A 16517-nucleotide genomic window follows, 5' to 3' on the forward strand; every position below is an offset into this window, starting at 1 on the left:
GAACAGAAGAGCCAGAGAATAATAGACTACACGTCTATAGGCAGGAGGTATAGAATCAACTTCGTAATATATAGACAAAATATATACAAAAGGATGTGTACAAAACATCTATAAATCTCTTACATACAAAAATATCTTAATATATTTCAAAAAAGCGTTTGATATAGACATTTATAGAATAAATCCTCGACTTGGAAGCATTTTCTGAATTGAAACGTCTGCGAGGTTTACCAAAGGGTTGGAATTCTGTGATTGGATTTAGCATAGTTAAAGAGCCACGTATTAAATAATGTCTTTAATGTGAAGAGCATGATTTCACTTTTTTGTTTATCATGGGCACAGAAGCTTGGATTCCCACGCTGTCAGGAGACCCGTCTTCCTTTAATCCTTTGGCGCTGATCTCCGGCCTGATTTCCACAGAGTTTTTAGGACTTTAAGGCCGTGTTTGTCTGGGAGAGCCTGGGGTAACCCGGGACGAAAACACTTTTACAGTGCGTCTTGTTCATGAGGACAGCCTGCCTCCTCCGGGACCATCCCAAGCGCACCTCCACAGTGAAGTGAGTAGATCTATACATCTGAGGAGAGGAAAGAAATAAAGGTTAATGCAGTGTTCAGGACTGTTATCTTGAATCATCTATAATCATGTATGTTATACATTCTGATATAATAACTTGTCTTACCTATTATAGATGCTCAGAACCAGTTGGTGAAGTCCAGCAGCTCCTGCTCCTCCGGACTGAGGGCGTCGTATGAGCCCTCGTCCGATGAGTACGAGGACACCGGTGAACCTGCCATAGAGTTCATGTCAGCGGTGTATCCCTGCGACATGGCGGGCGACAGGACGCCGGACTGAAAGGCTGCGCTCACCGCGTCGTGTTCGTCCAGCAGCTGCTGCAGTGCCCGGATGTACTCCACTGCTGAGCGCAGCGTCTCCACTTTGCTCATCTTCTTGTTGGCGGCTCCGTTGGGGACGTGCTCGCGCAGAGTAGCGAACCCGTTGTTGACCAGCTTCACCCGGTTACGTTCCCTCTCGTTCCTCCGTGCCACTGCGTGCGGCTGCTGCGGCGGCAGACTGTAGCCAAACCCCGCGAAGTTCAGTCTTCGCTTGCACCGCAGCAGCTCCGGGGAGGATGAGCGCTGCCTCTTGGGCTGCTTGGAGCCTGACTTCCCGCTGCTGCTGCTGCTGCTGCCGCTCGGGCTCAGAGGGACGCTCTGCGCGGAGGAGAAGAAGCAGGCAGGCGGCATCAGCTGCTGCTGGCTCATGTTAATCTCCATCTTGGCTGTGTAGTCCATTCCCAGTAAAACATAAATAAAAAAAGATTCAGCAAGTCTTGAGGAGGTGCGTCCCGCTCGTGCCGTTCACGTGTTGACGTGTGCTTGTTTCAGTGGGGGCAGTCCTCTGGGATGATGCCTCGCACACTCCTCAAAGCTTCTCTGAGTCCTCGAGTTGAGACGCCACTGCTTTTCAATGCGTCTGGATGTGGGACTGGCCACGCCCTCCGGTCGCGTGGATTCACCTTGGGCTCCTGCCCCGGTGCCGGTGCATTGCGCGCGCCGGACGCGTGCCACTTGAAGCACTAAACAAACAGTCAGTGGTGAGTTGTTTTCTTTTCCATCTCAGTGTGTCAGTGAGGTGAGCGGCGGAGCGGAGAGAAACGTTTCCAACAAAGTTTTAGGACAAGAGGCAGTACAGAAACAACATCAGTGTTTGTTCCAAACTTTTGTGTTCATTTTAATGCGTGAATTAAGTCAGACCGTTTTACACATTTTTACGGGTTATATTTCCAGTTTTGTAATTATTATTTGTATCACTGGGCAATTTACGGAACCTTTGAGAAGATAGAACATTTGACCAAATATCAGCCCATCAGTCATCTGTGCTGAAAAGTCATAGTCATATGGACTTTTTTGAAGTTAACATCAGGACTTCCTTTGTTTCACGGTGCTGACGTAGACCACTTTAAGTTTTAGAGATGTTCAGAGAATTCACGAATTACGTTTCAAAGTCTCATGTCAACAGGTGACATCAAAACAATCACACCAAGAGAGTGTATTCAAATAGATTCTGATCATTTATAGAAAAATAAAGGGAAAGTGTTTTGAAGAACAGATAATAATTTGTTTGGTGTATTTTAAAATATCCCGGTTCCTCTGAGTAATAGAGCTTAAGAAATGAGGATCTGTGCAAATAATGTGCATAATTCATATTAAAAAGTAAAAAATATGTTTATCCTCTATCTTTAGATTTTTCTTTGCAGCTGTGGACCAGGCCGTGATGCTGAAAGAAGTCTCGTCTCTGCGAAACATCCAGATTTGACATCCTCCACCACCACGCTCCTCATGCTGGAGTTTTTCTGAGAGCTCTCTATGTAAATCAGATGCTCGCTGGCGTTTCAACTAAAACGGGGTCTAATTTTATTGTTAACATTAGTCGCGTCTGAATACCGCTCATTTGAAGGACCATTGTGCACCAGAGGCCGAATTTTCCACTTTGATTAGAGCAGATCCTTAGCTTGGAACAGGCGGAACGGAGGGGTGCAGAACTGCGGAGGGGCCCTCAGAAGCTGTTGGGAGGGGCTTTGTGTATGATTTGATACACTCGATAATGTTACTGTAGCGTGGACGCGGAGTGTTCTGTCCATTATTGTCGCTTTGAAAAGTGCACAATGATAAAACACGTCTGTCAGCGCGGAACAAAACCAAGACCAAACTGTATTACCCTCTCTTTTTTTCAGTGTGTTTTATGTGTGTGTATGTGCGCGTGTCTGTGTGTGTATGTGCGCGTGTATGTGTAAAGCTCTATAACGCATGAAAAATTAGGCTAGTTGTTTTTCTGTTTTTGCTTAATTTATCAGTTTTTGCGCATTAGGCTCTCCCCAATCCGCGTTTCAAACATTTTTGAAATGTTGAAACATTTCCTGCACGTGTACAACTATTGCATATGTGCGTGTGATTGTACGTGCCCGTTTGATGCGTGTAGGTGCAGTGACAGAGAATACCCTCTCGCTTCACTTTCTGTACTTCTCTATCCGTGTGTGTGTTTCTGTGCGGGAGTATAATATATTCTGTGTGCGTGCAAGTGTTTTTCTGCGCGCCCGCAAATGACCTCTGTTCCCCCTGCCCCTCTTTATTTCTGTGCGAGAGGGGATTGTAATAAATTGTGCAATTTTTCAGTGGCATTCAAAATCAAGCTTGCATTGAGGAACCCCCAAGCCCCCCCCCCCCCCTCCACACACACACATACACACGCACACCCCACCAATACTTTTCTTTTATATCCCTCCCCCCTTATTCTCCCCCTCGCCCCCTTATTTTCGCCCAGCAAGAGAGTTTAGAAAAGAAGCGTGGGTTCTATTCAGCCTCCCCCTGCACCCCTTCACCATCGCCCGGCTTTCTGAAACCTATCCATGCCCTGTCAGTGTTCTTCCAGAGTCCAATTAGCGCTTTGTGAGGACTCTCTCTCTCTCTCTCTCTCTCTCTCTCTCTCTCTCTCTCTCTCTCTCTCTCTCACTCTCTCTCTCTCTCTCTATCTCTCTCTATCTCTCTATCTCTCTCTCTCTCTCTCTCTCCCCTCCTCCTCTCTGTTCTTCTTCAACTTCTTGAGGGGCTTTCCAGTCATAGCTGAGTGTAATAATTAATACGACATCTGGGCGCGTGAGTTCTCCTTTAACCACTTTCTGTATTCTTCTCTTTTCTTTAGGGAGTTCACTGTGTGGAGACAATAAAACAAAAACTCATAAGTACCCATATCATCCATTTGTGTGTGATGTGAGGAATAATCTTCAATTGATTTGTCATTAAAAATAGTTTTGTTTCTTTCTGCAGGTGCACCATTAGTTATGGATTTTGTTAAGAGAATATTTAGCATTATGTTAAGGCAGTTACTCTTGTTATCTAACATAATAAATGCAGTGTTTGAACTATTATACAAAGGCTATTCAAAACTTTTGTTGCGGTAAATTGTAATTATAGTACTTTTGTATACGAATATTAGATCTTTGAGTATACATTTCAGAATTACAATTGTTTTATGACGAATTGTATGTTTATAGGTCTATCATCTCAAATAAGTTTTACTGAAAGTAACAATTCACTTTTTTTGTGATCAGCTATTCGTTTTTCCCACCATTCATATAAGGGCACAGGTACACTTTGTGTTTATCACCTATAACAAGAATACGTGTGAAGAGATAAATGGTGGAGGTCAATGTCCAGGTGTTTCCCAAAGAACCAACATTATACCAATTCATAGTGGACCCCTGCCTCATCTCTGATGTTAAAATGAGCTGTTTTCTGCCTGACAATTAAGTTGTGATTGAACGTCTCCCTCTAGAGGACAACAGTGGCTCTACACTGGGATTAAAATACAACTTTCCCCCAAGTTTGCAAAACTGTACTTCCAAACAAAGTTATAGTAGAAATATGATACATAAATGAAAAAACAAAAAAAATTAAAAGTTTCATCAATTCCTGCACTGGACAAAAATTATGAACATGGTTTTGGAAAATAAATCTGTTTTTGCAAAAGAACAACTCTGCATTTGTTGGGAATTAAGAATCCACATGACAAAATTCGAAGTGTTAGCCATGGCATTGATATTTTTTTAATGTGTCTATCATCCACATAGAGTGTAATAAAGAACACGTTTTTGTGAGAATAACCGGGCACATTTTTGCGAAAGAGACAGTTGGTCTCTCCTCGGCTGCCGTACTTTCTGAGGTCACATGATTTTGTTTACGAGGAAGTAGCGAGCCACTATACAACTATTAAACATCCATGCTTAGCACCAATTCAACAAATATATTAAAGGAAGCATTTAGGTACAAATGCGGTGTTATATCTCGTTCTTTATAGGAAGCAAGAGTTAATTTTAGCCCCTTAACATATGAGCTAAAGTTAGCTGAGCTAGCTTTGAGACTCAGGAACAATTTTTGCCTTTTCTAACTGTAATGTAAACAGCAGCTGTCCACATGTTTAAATACAGTTTTCATTAGAAGATATGCGATCTGTAAACTACGTCCAACGTGTCAGCTTGGACTTTTCAGGGACTCTGTTTCCTCATGCTATATGTCTGGGAGATGCAGACAACGACTCGGTAAGTAATATTACTTTTTTTTATTTAAGATGAATCTGTTTATTGCTTGTGAATTACAATGAACACCCAGAGCTGAAATTAAGTGTGTTTACTTGTGGGTATCGAGCAACGTAAACAAACGAACTTGGACAACGATGCTTAAATGCAAAAATCATTTGGTTTGGTGTAAAGCTGTGATACTGCAATACTTTAAATGCACTGTTGGTTTTCTCTCTGCATAGAGTAGGGTAGGCTATCAAGATGTTTTATCTTTAGAAGCTTACTTTTTTATTTTGAAATGTTGAAATATAAGTACTTGAAGGCCTCCTAATTGGACCAATATTCTGTTTGTAACAAATGTGTCTCTTTTTCTTGTCTTGACATTCTTGTTATAACACTTTTAACAACCATTTTCACAGCTGTTCTGACGAAAAGGCAATTGTGAGACATTATCTTTGGCTATATGACACTTTGATTAAGTTGTTTCTCAATTTTTTTGAATGTTTTGTAACCAAAATATTAACCACCTAACCAATATTGAATAGTGGTGGAAAAAATAGCCCTCCATTTTATTTGTATGTGCTGATGTACATTAATAGTGCTAGTACTTGATATAAAACCCACACTCTTTAAAAAACATGAGGTGTAGTCTGCATATTGACCTTTTCTGTGAATGCACCTGAATATGTAATGTCAAAAAATCATAGCTTTATTCAATGTATTGTTTTGGGAGTGTTATTTCAGTGTCCATGCAGCTTTTGATATTGATTTTGTCTCCTTGATGAAACACCTGAAACACATGGTTTAAACAGGACCTAAACCCCTATTAAAATCACTTTAATGTACCAGTATAACAAATGTGCGTTCTGTCTCCATGCACTGCAGCTGAATGAGCTGGTTGTAGGAGACACCAACGGGAAGCTGTTTGTGTACAAGAACGATGACTCCAAACCCTGGGTCACAAGAACCTGTGTGGGCATGGTCAGTACAGAAACCAGAGAACGTTTATGGTTTAATAAAGTGTATTTCTTTCTCTCATAAAAATGTGTCTTATTTTGCCAGCTGACCTGTGTTGCAGTTGGAGATGTGTGCAACAAAGGAAGGGTAAGTTAGAAAGTGATACATGATCAGCAGCAGATTGTTGTGAATATGTTGTGGGTTATGTTCCTAACATTGTGCTCTCCTCTCTATTTGTCAGAACTTTGTGGTGGCTGTTGGTGCGGAGGGCTGGTTCCACCTCTTCGACCTGACAGCTGCCTCTGCTAGTAAATCAGATTCATCCAGTCAGCATGAATTCATGTCCCCCGATGACCAGAAGCCCCTCTTCACCCAACATATTCCCGCCAACACTAAAGTCATCCTCATAAGCGATATTGGTGAATAACTCTCTTATATGTTATTTGTTAAGTGTGTGTTGCTCTTTGAGTCTGACTACAGATTGTGTCTTTGTTGTAGATGGAGATGGCCGCAATGAGCTGGTGGTGGGATACACAGACCGGGTGGTGAGAGCGTTCCGCTGGGAGGAACCGACTGAGGGCTCAGAGACGGGAACCGGTCAGCTGGTTCTGCTAAAGAAATGGCTTCTGGAGGGGCAGGTACACTGCATCTCATTATTATCTCAACATATGGTGACTGAAAATGTAAGGTGCAAACCTTAAAACGGCTTAATGTCGTTTTTTAATAGAACAAACAGAACATATGGTACAGTCAGAGAACTTATTAGACAAACATTGTTGCTGTATACTAAATGGATAAAGGGCTGGTAGTTAACACAACAGTATTTATCAAATGTCAGTAGACTCATAAGGACAGTATAAGTTTGTCATGCCTTCATTCAACATATTTATAACGTCTAAATAAAAAAATGTCAAAGCAATCAAAAACTAACCAAATGTGTATTTTTTTTCCATTTAGTATTTTAAACATGAGAAGATGTTGGACTTATGTTACAGTGTAACACATTTTGGATGCATGTATCCTAAATGAATTAAAAGCATTTGGATTGTGTATTAACCGTCAATTATCTAATCAATAGAAGACATCACCCTGGGCTTTTCTAACTTGTTTTGGACATTATTTAACTTTTTGATCCTGTACTATTATTATCTTACCATCCATTCCATCAAAGATACATTCAGTGGTTATTGTACTGTCTGTGGTGCAGGTGGACAGTCTGTCGGTGAACCCCGGTCCGGAGGGTCTGCCGGAGCTGATGGTGTCTCAGCCCGGCTGCGGATACGCCATTCTGCTGTGTTCCTGGACCCAGCAGGACTCCTGCAGCTCGGGGGAGGAGGCCCCCCCCACCCCCGGGAGGTAGACACTGTTCAGACAAAAGCTATAGAGGTGTAGACGTGAGAAACTGATATTAAACATGCTTTAATTCCATTTGCTCTCAGTGAGGGACCCTCCAGAGATGTTGTTCTCCATCTGTCCACCGGGCGGATACACAACAAGAATGTCTCCACGCACCTGATCGGCAGCATCAGTAAAGGTACTGAACAGTACTGCCAGTTAGTCATCTATATGTTCCTTTACTATAAACAACACTAAATATAAATCACTTAAAGAGTGGCAACCATAATCTTATTATACATTTCTTTCTTTGTTTTTCATCAGGTTCAAAAGAGGAGTCGTCTAAATGTGGGCTGTTTGCTCTCTGTACGTTAGATGGTAAGTCATTCATTTAAAAAAAATGGCTCTTTTTGGCTGTAAGATGAATATATTTGTCATGTTTCCTTACTTGGCTACTTCAGTTCAAATGAACTCTGGTAAATTTGACTAAAGAGTTGATTTAGTTTTTTCATTTGTTTGTCACGCGGGTGAATATGAATAATAAAGCTTCAATGATAAGTTGACTTATTGATTAGTACATCCACTAAAAAACTATCTTCAACTATTAATGATAATTAATAACTTTAGGTTTTTGTAGTGACTGAACAGAAATGAAAAAGTAACTGGAATGTACATTTTTTACTATTTTCAGACATTTTATTATCCATATAATTAATCATCAATAATCAGTAACATGGAAAACCTACAGATTAACCATTTATGGAAACAAAATGACTTGAAGCCCTTAAAACAGACACATGCCCACTCATCAGCTCCATAATTGGCCATTAGTCTACATATTTGTTTTCCTCACTTCACATGGGGCTGATTCTGCAGGATAGCAGGCATGAAAACTGTCCAATCAATGAGTCACTCTTAAATATGTATGACTTCATGTTTACTCCTCTGCAAATATACAATATATATTTCCCCCTTATTATAATCTACATATGAAAGAACCTTAATCTAAAAAGGTTGCTTAGCAAAATGTACCTTCTGACTCTATGGGAGCTATTTGTCTGTGCGCCTCTTGCTGTATTTGCAGTAGTAGTGATGCTATTTGTGGTAACCCCCCCCCTGCACACACCAGTGTCTGTCAGTGTCGATCCTCCAGCTGGAGACTGCATCAATATTTAAAGCAGAGGATCCACTGGGTTATCATCACTTCAGACTTTGGCTGCCAATATAATACTCTCACAACTCCATCTCACTGACAGCATGACGAGCCATCGCAGAAGAGGGGTTGCGGTCGGATAGTCCAAAAATCAGCTCCTATCGTCTAACCCTATCGTCTATTCCTTGACCTCTGAGTGAAACGTCACGGGGTTAAGGGATAGTGGATAGGAGAATCAAAAAGGATTTAGGAGACGAGGCTGCGGTACTTTAGAGAATCCGACTGCACTTTCACTATCCGACGTGTTTATGATGCGCCAGCGGACGTCATGAATGTGCGTCTGCTGCTGTGAAGAAACTATGGAAACTACAGTTTTCTATACAACGGACTACAACATGGATGTTTAATAAGAACGAGGGACTCATCTAGAGATTCTGCACCGTGCTCTGATGCTGTTGTTTTATGCTTTATGAACGTGGACAACAGAGAAACATATCCTTCATGACCAAAGTTTGAATTGAAATAAAAAAGGAAAGTGAAACTTATGCTCGTCACCCTCTCCCTCCGGTCCACATTAATACAAATGATCCAAATACGTATGAACTATGAAAAGATCTTAAAATCAATACAAATGTATTTATTATAAACGTTAGTCCTTAACATCTATCACTGTGTATATCACCATTCAAACATCTTTTAAAAGTTGAACAAACTCCACACAGCTAAGTAAAGACTGTGAAATGTTGACTTTATTTGATCATTTCAGTAAAAACTAACATTCATATTTCTCTTTTTGATTATAATACTGATGAACGTTCAAAACAAAGCACTTTGGCAACTTACCACATACGTTTTAAAAAGCACCGTAACTTTCATGATATCATTTCTCGGGCATAATCGGTTGTTTCCGTGAACGGCCGACTGTTGTGTGACGGCAAATGCTGCGGCCGCCCGCAAGGCATTGTGGGGCAGCATTTTCCCCTCTCCTTTCGTCAAGGGAGGTCCAGTGGTTCCTAAGGTAAAGGAGGTTATAAAGGAAGTTTGAAACCTCCTTTCCTACGATCTAGAGAATTCAAACGGCACTTATCATGGCGGCCACTGAGGGACTTCCGGGTCATGTCACTCCGTTAGGAAGGTTCCTAAGCTAAATGGACTATTCGACTGCAGCCAGGGAGTTATAAAACCATTTCAGGTTGAAGATTCATTACCAGAGGAAACAGAAGTGGACTTGGTTAAATTAGTTCTCCTGTGTCCTTTTTTAAGAATCATGTAGCTCCATAATTATAGATGTGTAGTTTTAAAAGTCAGAGACATATGGACCTTGCTCTTGATGTCTAAAAGAAGTCAAAAACAGCACTTTGTATTTGAAGAAAAACAAAATTATTCTCAGAAAAATAAATGTTTGTACATTTAAATACTCTTTTCATACTTCTTGACGTATTCTTTATTTATAATAGATGCACATGCAAAATGATAAAAAGTGCTTTGATATGATACTTACCTCTCTTTGAACATGTTCCAGGCACCCTGAAGCTGATGGACAGCTCGGAGCAGCTCCTGTGGTCGGTCCAGGTGGATCATCAGCTGTTCGCTCTGCAGAAACTCGACGTCACTGTGAGTCCGTGTGAATTAAGATACAATTATTTTCAACTTCTGATTTAAAATAGACTTTAACAGCAGTCAAAATCTTATTAATGCTGTTTTCACTCCTCCCCTTGCTGCAGTTATGTATAGTTGTATTCTCTGACATCGCTATTAGCACACATGTGACCACTCAGAGGCTTAAACCTTTCTGAGAGGGCAGTTAAACACTTGTATTCCTCTTTAACGATGAATCACATTTTAATAGTGATTGTTCAATCACCATTTAACATCAGCATTTCAAGTAGTTTGGAGAGGCTCTTCTTGTTTAGATAATCACGGCGAGGATGTGTGTGTTGTCAGGGAGACGGCAGAGAGGAGGTGGTGGCGTGTGCCTGGGACGGTCAAACATACATCATCGACCACAACCGGACCGCGGTGCGCTTCCAGTTCGACGAGAACGTCAACGCCTTCTGTGCGGGTGAGAGACCTAATCATATTTCCGTTTTTATAATCAAATTTTAAACAGCCTAAAATCACCAATTAAACATTTATCTCAGGTGAATTCACAGTGTGTACAGCATCCCACACCCTTTGGTCTTACCATTTCTTTACATTACATTTCATTAAGCTGGGACTTTAATGCAACCAAGACCAAAAGGCAAGAATACTGCACGTACATTTCAATAAGTACAGTGGAAAACCTTATTCGGCTTGTATTTTCAAGAAACGTATATTATAAACATAACTTTATCAATTTACAAACATATAAACTCTAAGTTGAGAATACAATTACATTCTGTTACTTATGTTATTTTGGATAACAACCTAAAAAGGACACCTTTGACTCCAAAGTTCATTGCATCTTCTTTTATAAATGTGAAATGTTCCCAGAACGTGTTTATCTTATTAACTCGATGAAAACATGTTGCCTTGCATATTCCACATTTCAAACAGATATCTGGGTTGTTATTATTGCAATACATGCATTTAGCTTCTCTGCAGTAATATCAGACACCAGTAGGTGGCGTCTTTTGCTTTGGTTTCACCCAGGTCTTGTTTTCTCTCTCCGTCCTTTTCAAATATCTCTGCAGTGTTTGAACAAGCCACAGTTTATTTAGAGAGCTAATATGACACACAGACAGTAGTTAGTGGTGTGTGTGTGTGTGTGTGTGTGTGTGTGTGTGTGTGTGTGTGTGTGTGTGTGTGTGTGTGTGTGTGTGTGTGTGTGTGTGTGTGTGTGTGTGTGTGTGTGTGTGTGTGTGTGTGTGTGTGTGTGTGTGTGTGTGTGTGTGTGTGTGTGTGTGTGTGTGTGTGTGTGAACAGTTAACCCCTCCCGTCCTCTCTGCTGCTCTGTGAACATCAGAGCAGATTGGATGGTGTTTTCTGTGTTTGTCTGGAAGCTGCCACAGAGACACATCAGCATCCAGGCGTTGCTGATGTGTTCATTGGGATTCACATAGCACTATATCACAGCTTTGCTTCCAACTATTTATCTAATTACTTTTTTTCAGAACAGAAGCAATTTTATTTCTTCTGGTGCCCACTGATTTCTTTCAAACAATTAATAACATTTTACATTTGGAGAGTAAAATGGGCAATACAAGTAGAGAGAAGACTTGACAGGAAATTATTTTAACACTACATTAACAGGAGATACATATACAAGCATAACATAGGTCCAGTAAGGTCTTATATATTTAACCCAGAAAATGAGAAATGTTATTTACCGTATCTATATATTATCCTCGGTACAGGATTACATTTTACATTCTGTTTTATATAATTCTTTCTAACCTAGTATTGTTATTCATACATTTCACTGTCCCCATTGTATCACCTGCAGACATTTTCTACTGCACAATTTGTCTTAAAAACTCCTGAATTGTGGAGGTTCACAAAGAGACTAGGGCCTTTTGAGTGCTTAATGATGTGAAAATACCCAAAACATATTCATGATGACGCATTGCCTGAAAAAAATGCAGACATTTCCGAGGGTGGATCCGTGTTATGTATGCTTTTCAGTGCCCTCTGAAACTCTGCCCAGAAAGGTTTTATCAGTGGAAACTCCCAGAAAATATGCCCGTGACTGACTTCCTGAAACCCCCATTTGGTATCTCTTACAGCAAAATGTGCTCTCTGCTTGGATATTATAGGACTCAAAAGATAGTTGTATGTGTCATACGGACCCTAGCTACAGTGTAGTTATTGGCAATGGAAATCTTAAGTCCCAGGCTTTTCAACATTTTAACATTTAATATACAAAAATATATACATCAAAAGTGCAAATGGTGCAAGAAAGAATCCTGGAAAAAAGTATATGAACAGAAAGTCAAACTAAATTGGAATAAAAATACCACTTATTGTTGATAATATATAAATGTGTGGGCTGTAAACAGATGAATATGAAGAAACTTTACAGAACGTTCAGAAACTAATGAAACATTTCCACCCTGCCTGCTTCATATTGAGTCAAATGTTTATTTCATGTGTAGTAAAGAGGCTCCTGTGTGACTGTCTGCAGGTCAGTACACCTGTAAGGAGGGGAAGAACAGCCCCTGTCTGGTGTACGTCAGCTTCAATCACAAAATCTACATCTACTGGAAGGTGGAGCTGGAGCGCATGGAGTCCAGCAACATGCTGCGAGTGCTGGAGGACAACCCCGAGTTTAAAGAGGGACTGAAGCTGCTGGGAGTCGGTGAGTAGAGTCAGTCATTAGGAAGATGATCAGCTCTGATTGGAGCATCCTTCAGCACACTCACTCTGACAGCTCCTCTGCTTGTTGTTTTAAATTGGACACACACTAACTGTGGCTCTTTGTAGTCAATTAGTCAGACATCCAGTTATACTCAGACCCTGACCTGAATACTAATGAGGAGGGAAGAGTAAAACAGTCCCAACATGACAGATTTGTAATGCTTGCATGAGGTCTCTCACGCAGCAACAATATTCACCAATGTTCTCGCATTCAATCCATTCCTCTTAGATAATAATAATAATCCTTATATTTATTATAGCGCTTTATCAATGACTCAAAGCGCTTTACAGATACACATACATGTAATGGTCATACAATACCCACAGGAGCAATTTCAAGTGTCTTGCCCAAGGACATAATGGCTTTACAGACGCAGCGGGTTTCACCCCCTTGATCTGATCATCATTGCACAGCGCACTGCGCCACACCGGCCATCTTCACACCTCAAAGTCATCAAGGCGCTTTTACAAGTACACATTGATATTATACATGTACTGTGGACAATACCCACAGGAGCAAATTCGGGTGAAGTGTCTTGCCCAAGGACACAACGGCCTGATGCAGTGGCGGCTGGAGCGGGTTTCGAACTGGAGCTCCCCAACGCCACCTTGATCTGATGATCAAACGCACAGACCACTGCGCCACCCGTCCACTGAAGATGTTAGATATTAGTTATGGTACTACAAGTATCTTTAGATGCGGTCACTTGTTTTTCTCTCCATCCATCTGAAATATCTCAAAAACTATTGATGCAATGCCATAAAATGTTGGTTCAGACATTCTCTTTTCCTTTATTTCATTTGAATATTTATTAGGTTTTTGTGTATACAAACACAAGTATTGTGAAATAAACGTGTGACATTTTTACAATCAGAAAAAGGAAACAAATAAAAGAAAAACAGAACAGCCATGGTTGCCATAAAGAAATCTAGTATTTTGAAATGTATAAATAAATTAGTCCTTAAGCATTTTCAATAAATCCTACATTTCTTTCATTGACTGACACAAGCCATTTCTCTCGTTTTGAGCTGAAAATTATTTTTCCTCCCCATAGTTTTCAATCTTTCTTATCATTTATCAACATTGTTTTATCTGGATTCTCCTTAACACATCTAAACACAAACGTACAGGGAAAGATCAAAGATCTAATTCACTCATCATAACCCTTAAATCCAAAGACTGAAGTATTCTTAGAGAGGCAGCACACCGCCGTCCGGCTTGTTTCCAAACACAATCCTCCTGACTGACACTAAGTCCATACGTTGGTTAATGATTGTGAATGCACACAAAGGCTATTTATTTCCTGTTCATTTCCTGAAATCTGAATTATCATACAAATTAGTCTTTTTTTTCTGCATGGATGACCAGCTAGCAGACCGCATCATGTCACAAGAGCAAAGCTAAATGAGTGGAAACCCATGTAGTGTGGAAAAAACGATGATGACACACATCACATGATCAGTAGGAGAAGACGTTCCAGCTGATTTTGTGAAGCCTCGTGATGGTGTTAGCGAGCTTCCTGCTGCCTCTGTTAATAATTCAACCTCTGGGCCTGTTGTGTTTCTGTTGACCCGGATTTCATGAGCTTGTAGCCAGGGTGGAAAATGTGTAGTGTTGCAATCCAGGTACAAAATAATGAGAGGAGAAGACATTTTACTACAAAATAAAACCAGGAGGATGGGATATTAGGATTTGCATCTTTGAAGAATAACAATGGGGAACGTCAACGAAGGTGAGATAAAAGAGGCTTGAAGTGCATTTAATATCATATGCAGTCTTAGTAGCTCTCAGTTTCTTCCCTGCTGTTTGTTTACCTTGAAAATAGGAAGGTTTCTGAACATAGACACTTGCTGCTATGTTCAGCTGGTTTCCATTAGTTTCTCTATAGCTTACAATTACATACTTGGGCTATTCTAAGTATATGTATGGTCATTTTCAGACACAGAATTTCCAAGATTAAATTCACAAATATACGTTAAAAAACTCTTAAGGATCCAGATTGCTTTAATTTGCAAGCTTTATCAACCTCATTAACAGGGAATGCCACATGCACAGTGAAGTGAAGCGATGTGACAGTAGGAACATGAAGATATCCTTCATCTGTCCACTGTATGATCGTTTCTGATGCACAACAGCGTATTCACTCATCTATGTTAGTGTTTCGTTTCCCTTCTGAATAGGCCAAATTCACGGCAAAGTATTTCCTTATTGACAAATCAAATTGCAAAGTTACATTTGATGAGTTAATCCCATAAAGGCATGATAACCAACAAGCTGATGTCAGTTTGATTCAACCAGCAAACTGTAGTGCTGTGGCTCTAGCCAAACGAAACACAATGTTTTCATTCTTTTATTCGTTAATTTGGGACTCTAATCTCAGAAATGCGTAGTTTTCATAACCAGTTTGCCTCCCTATCAACGAAGAACAAGCTTTAACCGGTGAGAAAGTCCCCTTAATGTTTATCCTGTCACACAGTGTGAGTGTTTGTGTTAACGTTTGTGTTTTCCTCCACAGATACTGAGGACCCGGCAGCAGTTAGAGCAGCGGTGACAAATGTTCTCTACAACGATTTGCACCCTTAACACACACATCAACACACACATCGACACACACATCAACACACACATCAACACACACATCGACACACACATCAACACACACATCGACACACACATCAACACACACATCGACACACACATCGACACACACATCGACATACACATCAACACACACATCAACACACACATCAACACACACATCGACACACACATCAACACACACATCGACACACACATCAACACACACATCGACACACACATCGACACACACATCGACACACACATCAACACACACATCGACACACACATCGACACACACATCGACACACACATCGACACACTGCTGTCCCTGTGTCCCCCTGCCTGTAAATACTCTGTTAATAAACACTGGATGAATGTGTCCTGTGCCGCTTGTTATTGTGTTCCCAGCAGACGGACGTGTCAGGTTCAGGTTTCTGATCCGCTCGCTGCTGGCTGTACGAACTGCCTCGCTCATCGCTATTCATTAACCCAGGTTGCTGAGGGAGGAGAACAGCATGAGGTACAATGGAGGGGACATTTGGAAAACAATGTTGACTGAGTGAGGAGAACCAGCGTTGGCATTATGCTGCTGTCTAAAGTGCACATTCTTTCTGTTAACCTTCTTGCATTAAGTCCTGAGAGTGCAAAATGAGTCTTCCAGGTGGAGAATTAGGTATTTAAAAGTCTTAATTCTCACTTACTAAAAGGTATTGCTGTAAGAAGCATGAAGATGCAAACAATCCTCGTCATCACTATTATATAACCTTGCACTTTGGCCTTCTTGACTAAATCGCCATTGCAATATACTGTAGTGCGAAATTGGAACTTAGAAAACAAAGTATGCATTTTTAAATGCAGCTGTCATAAGGTTGTCTTTTGTCTTAGAACTGTCTGCAGCTCAGTCCATATGATGTGTCTGATGTGGGTCATAAATAGCTCGAAAATCATGCTGTCTGCAGTAGTCTTTGGTAAAAATGCATTTGACTTTTGGGCTGTATAAAGCTTGACGGCTATCATGATGTATATTTGCTTCACTAATACGGAGGTTAAAAGAAATGTGTTTGAGTGAGACGGAGTT

The 16517-nt window shown here is 40.7% G+C and overlaps 2 protein-coding genes across 2 annotated transcripts; one reads left to right on the plus strand and one right to left on the minus strand.

The window, feature by feature from the left end:
* Positions 1-6: 6 nt before the first annotated feature.
* Positions 7-1589, minus strand: ascl1a (achaete-scute family bHLH transcription factor 1a). The gene is made up of 2 exons (XM_079655185.1): positions 681-1589; positions 7-575 (listed from the first exon to the last, which is right to left on the minus strand). Exon 1 carries the CDS (start codon positions 1291-1293, stop codon positions 694-696), a length of 600 nt encoding a protein of 199 aa, XP_079511311.1. The 5' UTR covers positions 1294-1589; the 3' UTR covers positions 7-575; positions 681-693.
* A 3087-nt stretch (positions 1590-4676) lies between these two features.
* itfg2 (integrin alpha FG-GAP repeat containing 2) lies at positions 4677-15818 on the plus strand. Its single transcript, XM_079655184.1, has 12 exons — positions 4677-5096; positions 5961-6056; positions 6138-6179; positions 6274-6451; positions 6531-6670; positions 7240-7388; positions 7472-7566; positions 7692-7745; positions 10043-10134; positions 10465-10582; positions 12626-12799; positions 15375-15818. Exons 1-12 carry the CDS (start codon positions 5001-5003, stop codon positions 15440-15442), a joined length of 1302 nt encoding a protein of 433 aa, XP_079511310.1. The 5' UTR covers positions 4677-5000; the 3' UTR covers positions 15443-15818.
* Positions 15819-16517: the final 699 nt, after the last annotated feature.

This window comes from Notothenia rossii (assembly GCF_949606895.1).
Source record: "Notothenia rossii genome assembly, chromosome: 10".
In the NCBI taxonomy this organism is placed as follows: Eukaryota; Metazoa; Chordata; class Actinopteri; order Perciformes; family Nototheniidae; genus Notothenia; species Notothenia rossii.

What these genes read in the sequence shown, in the direction of transcription:
- ascl1a (XM_079655185.1), bottom strand. Translation starts at nt 1,293, where the DNA reads ATGGACTACACAGCCAAGATGGAGATTAACATGAGCCAGCAGCAGCTG.
- itfg2 (XM_079655184.1), top strand. Translation starts at nt 5,001, where the DNA reads ATGCGATCTGTAAACTACGTCCAACGTGTCAGCTTGGACTTTTCAGGG. An exon ending in GATCGGCAGCATCAGTAAAG is followed by an intron (nt 7,567 to 7,691) that starts GTACTGAACAGT and finishes GTTTTTCATCAG; the next exon opens with GTTCAAAAGAGGAGTCGTCT. An exon ending in ACTGAAGCTGCTGGGAGTCG is followed by an intron (nt 12,800 to 15,374) that starts GTGAGTAGAGTC and finishes TTTCCTCCACAG; the next exon opens with ATACTGAGGACCCGGCAGCA.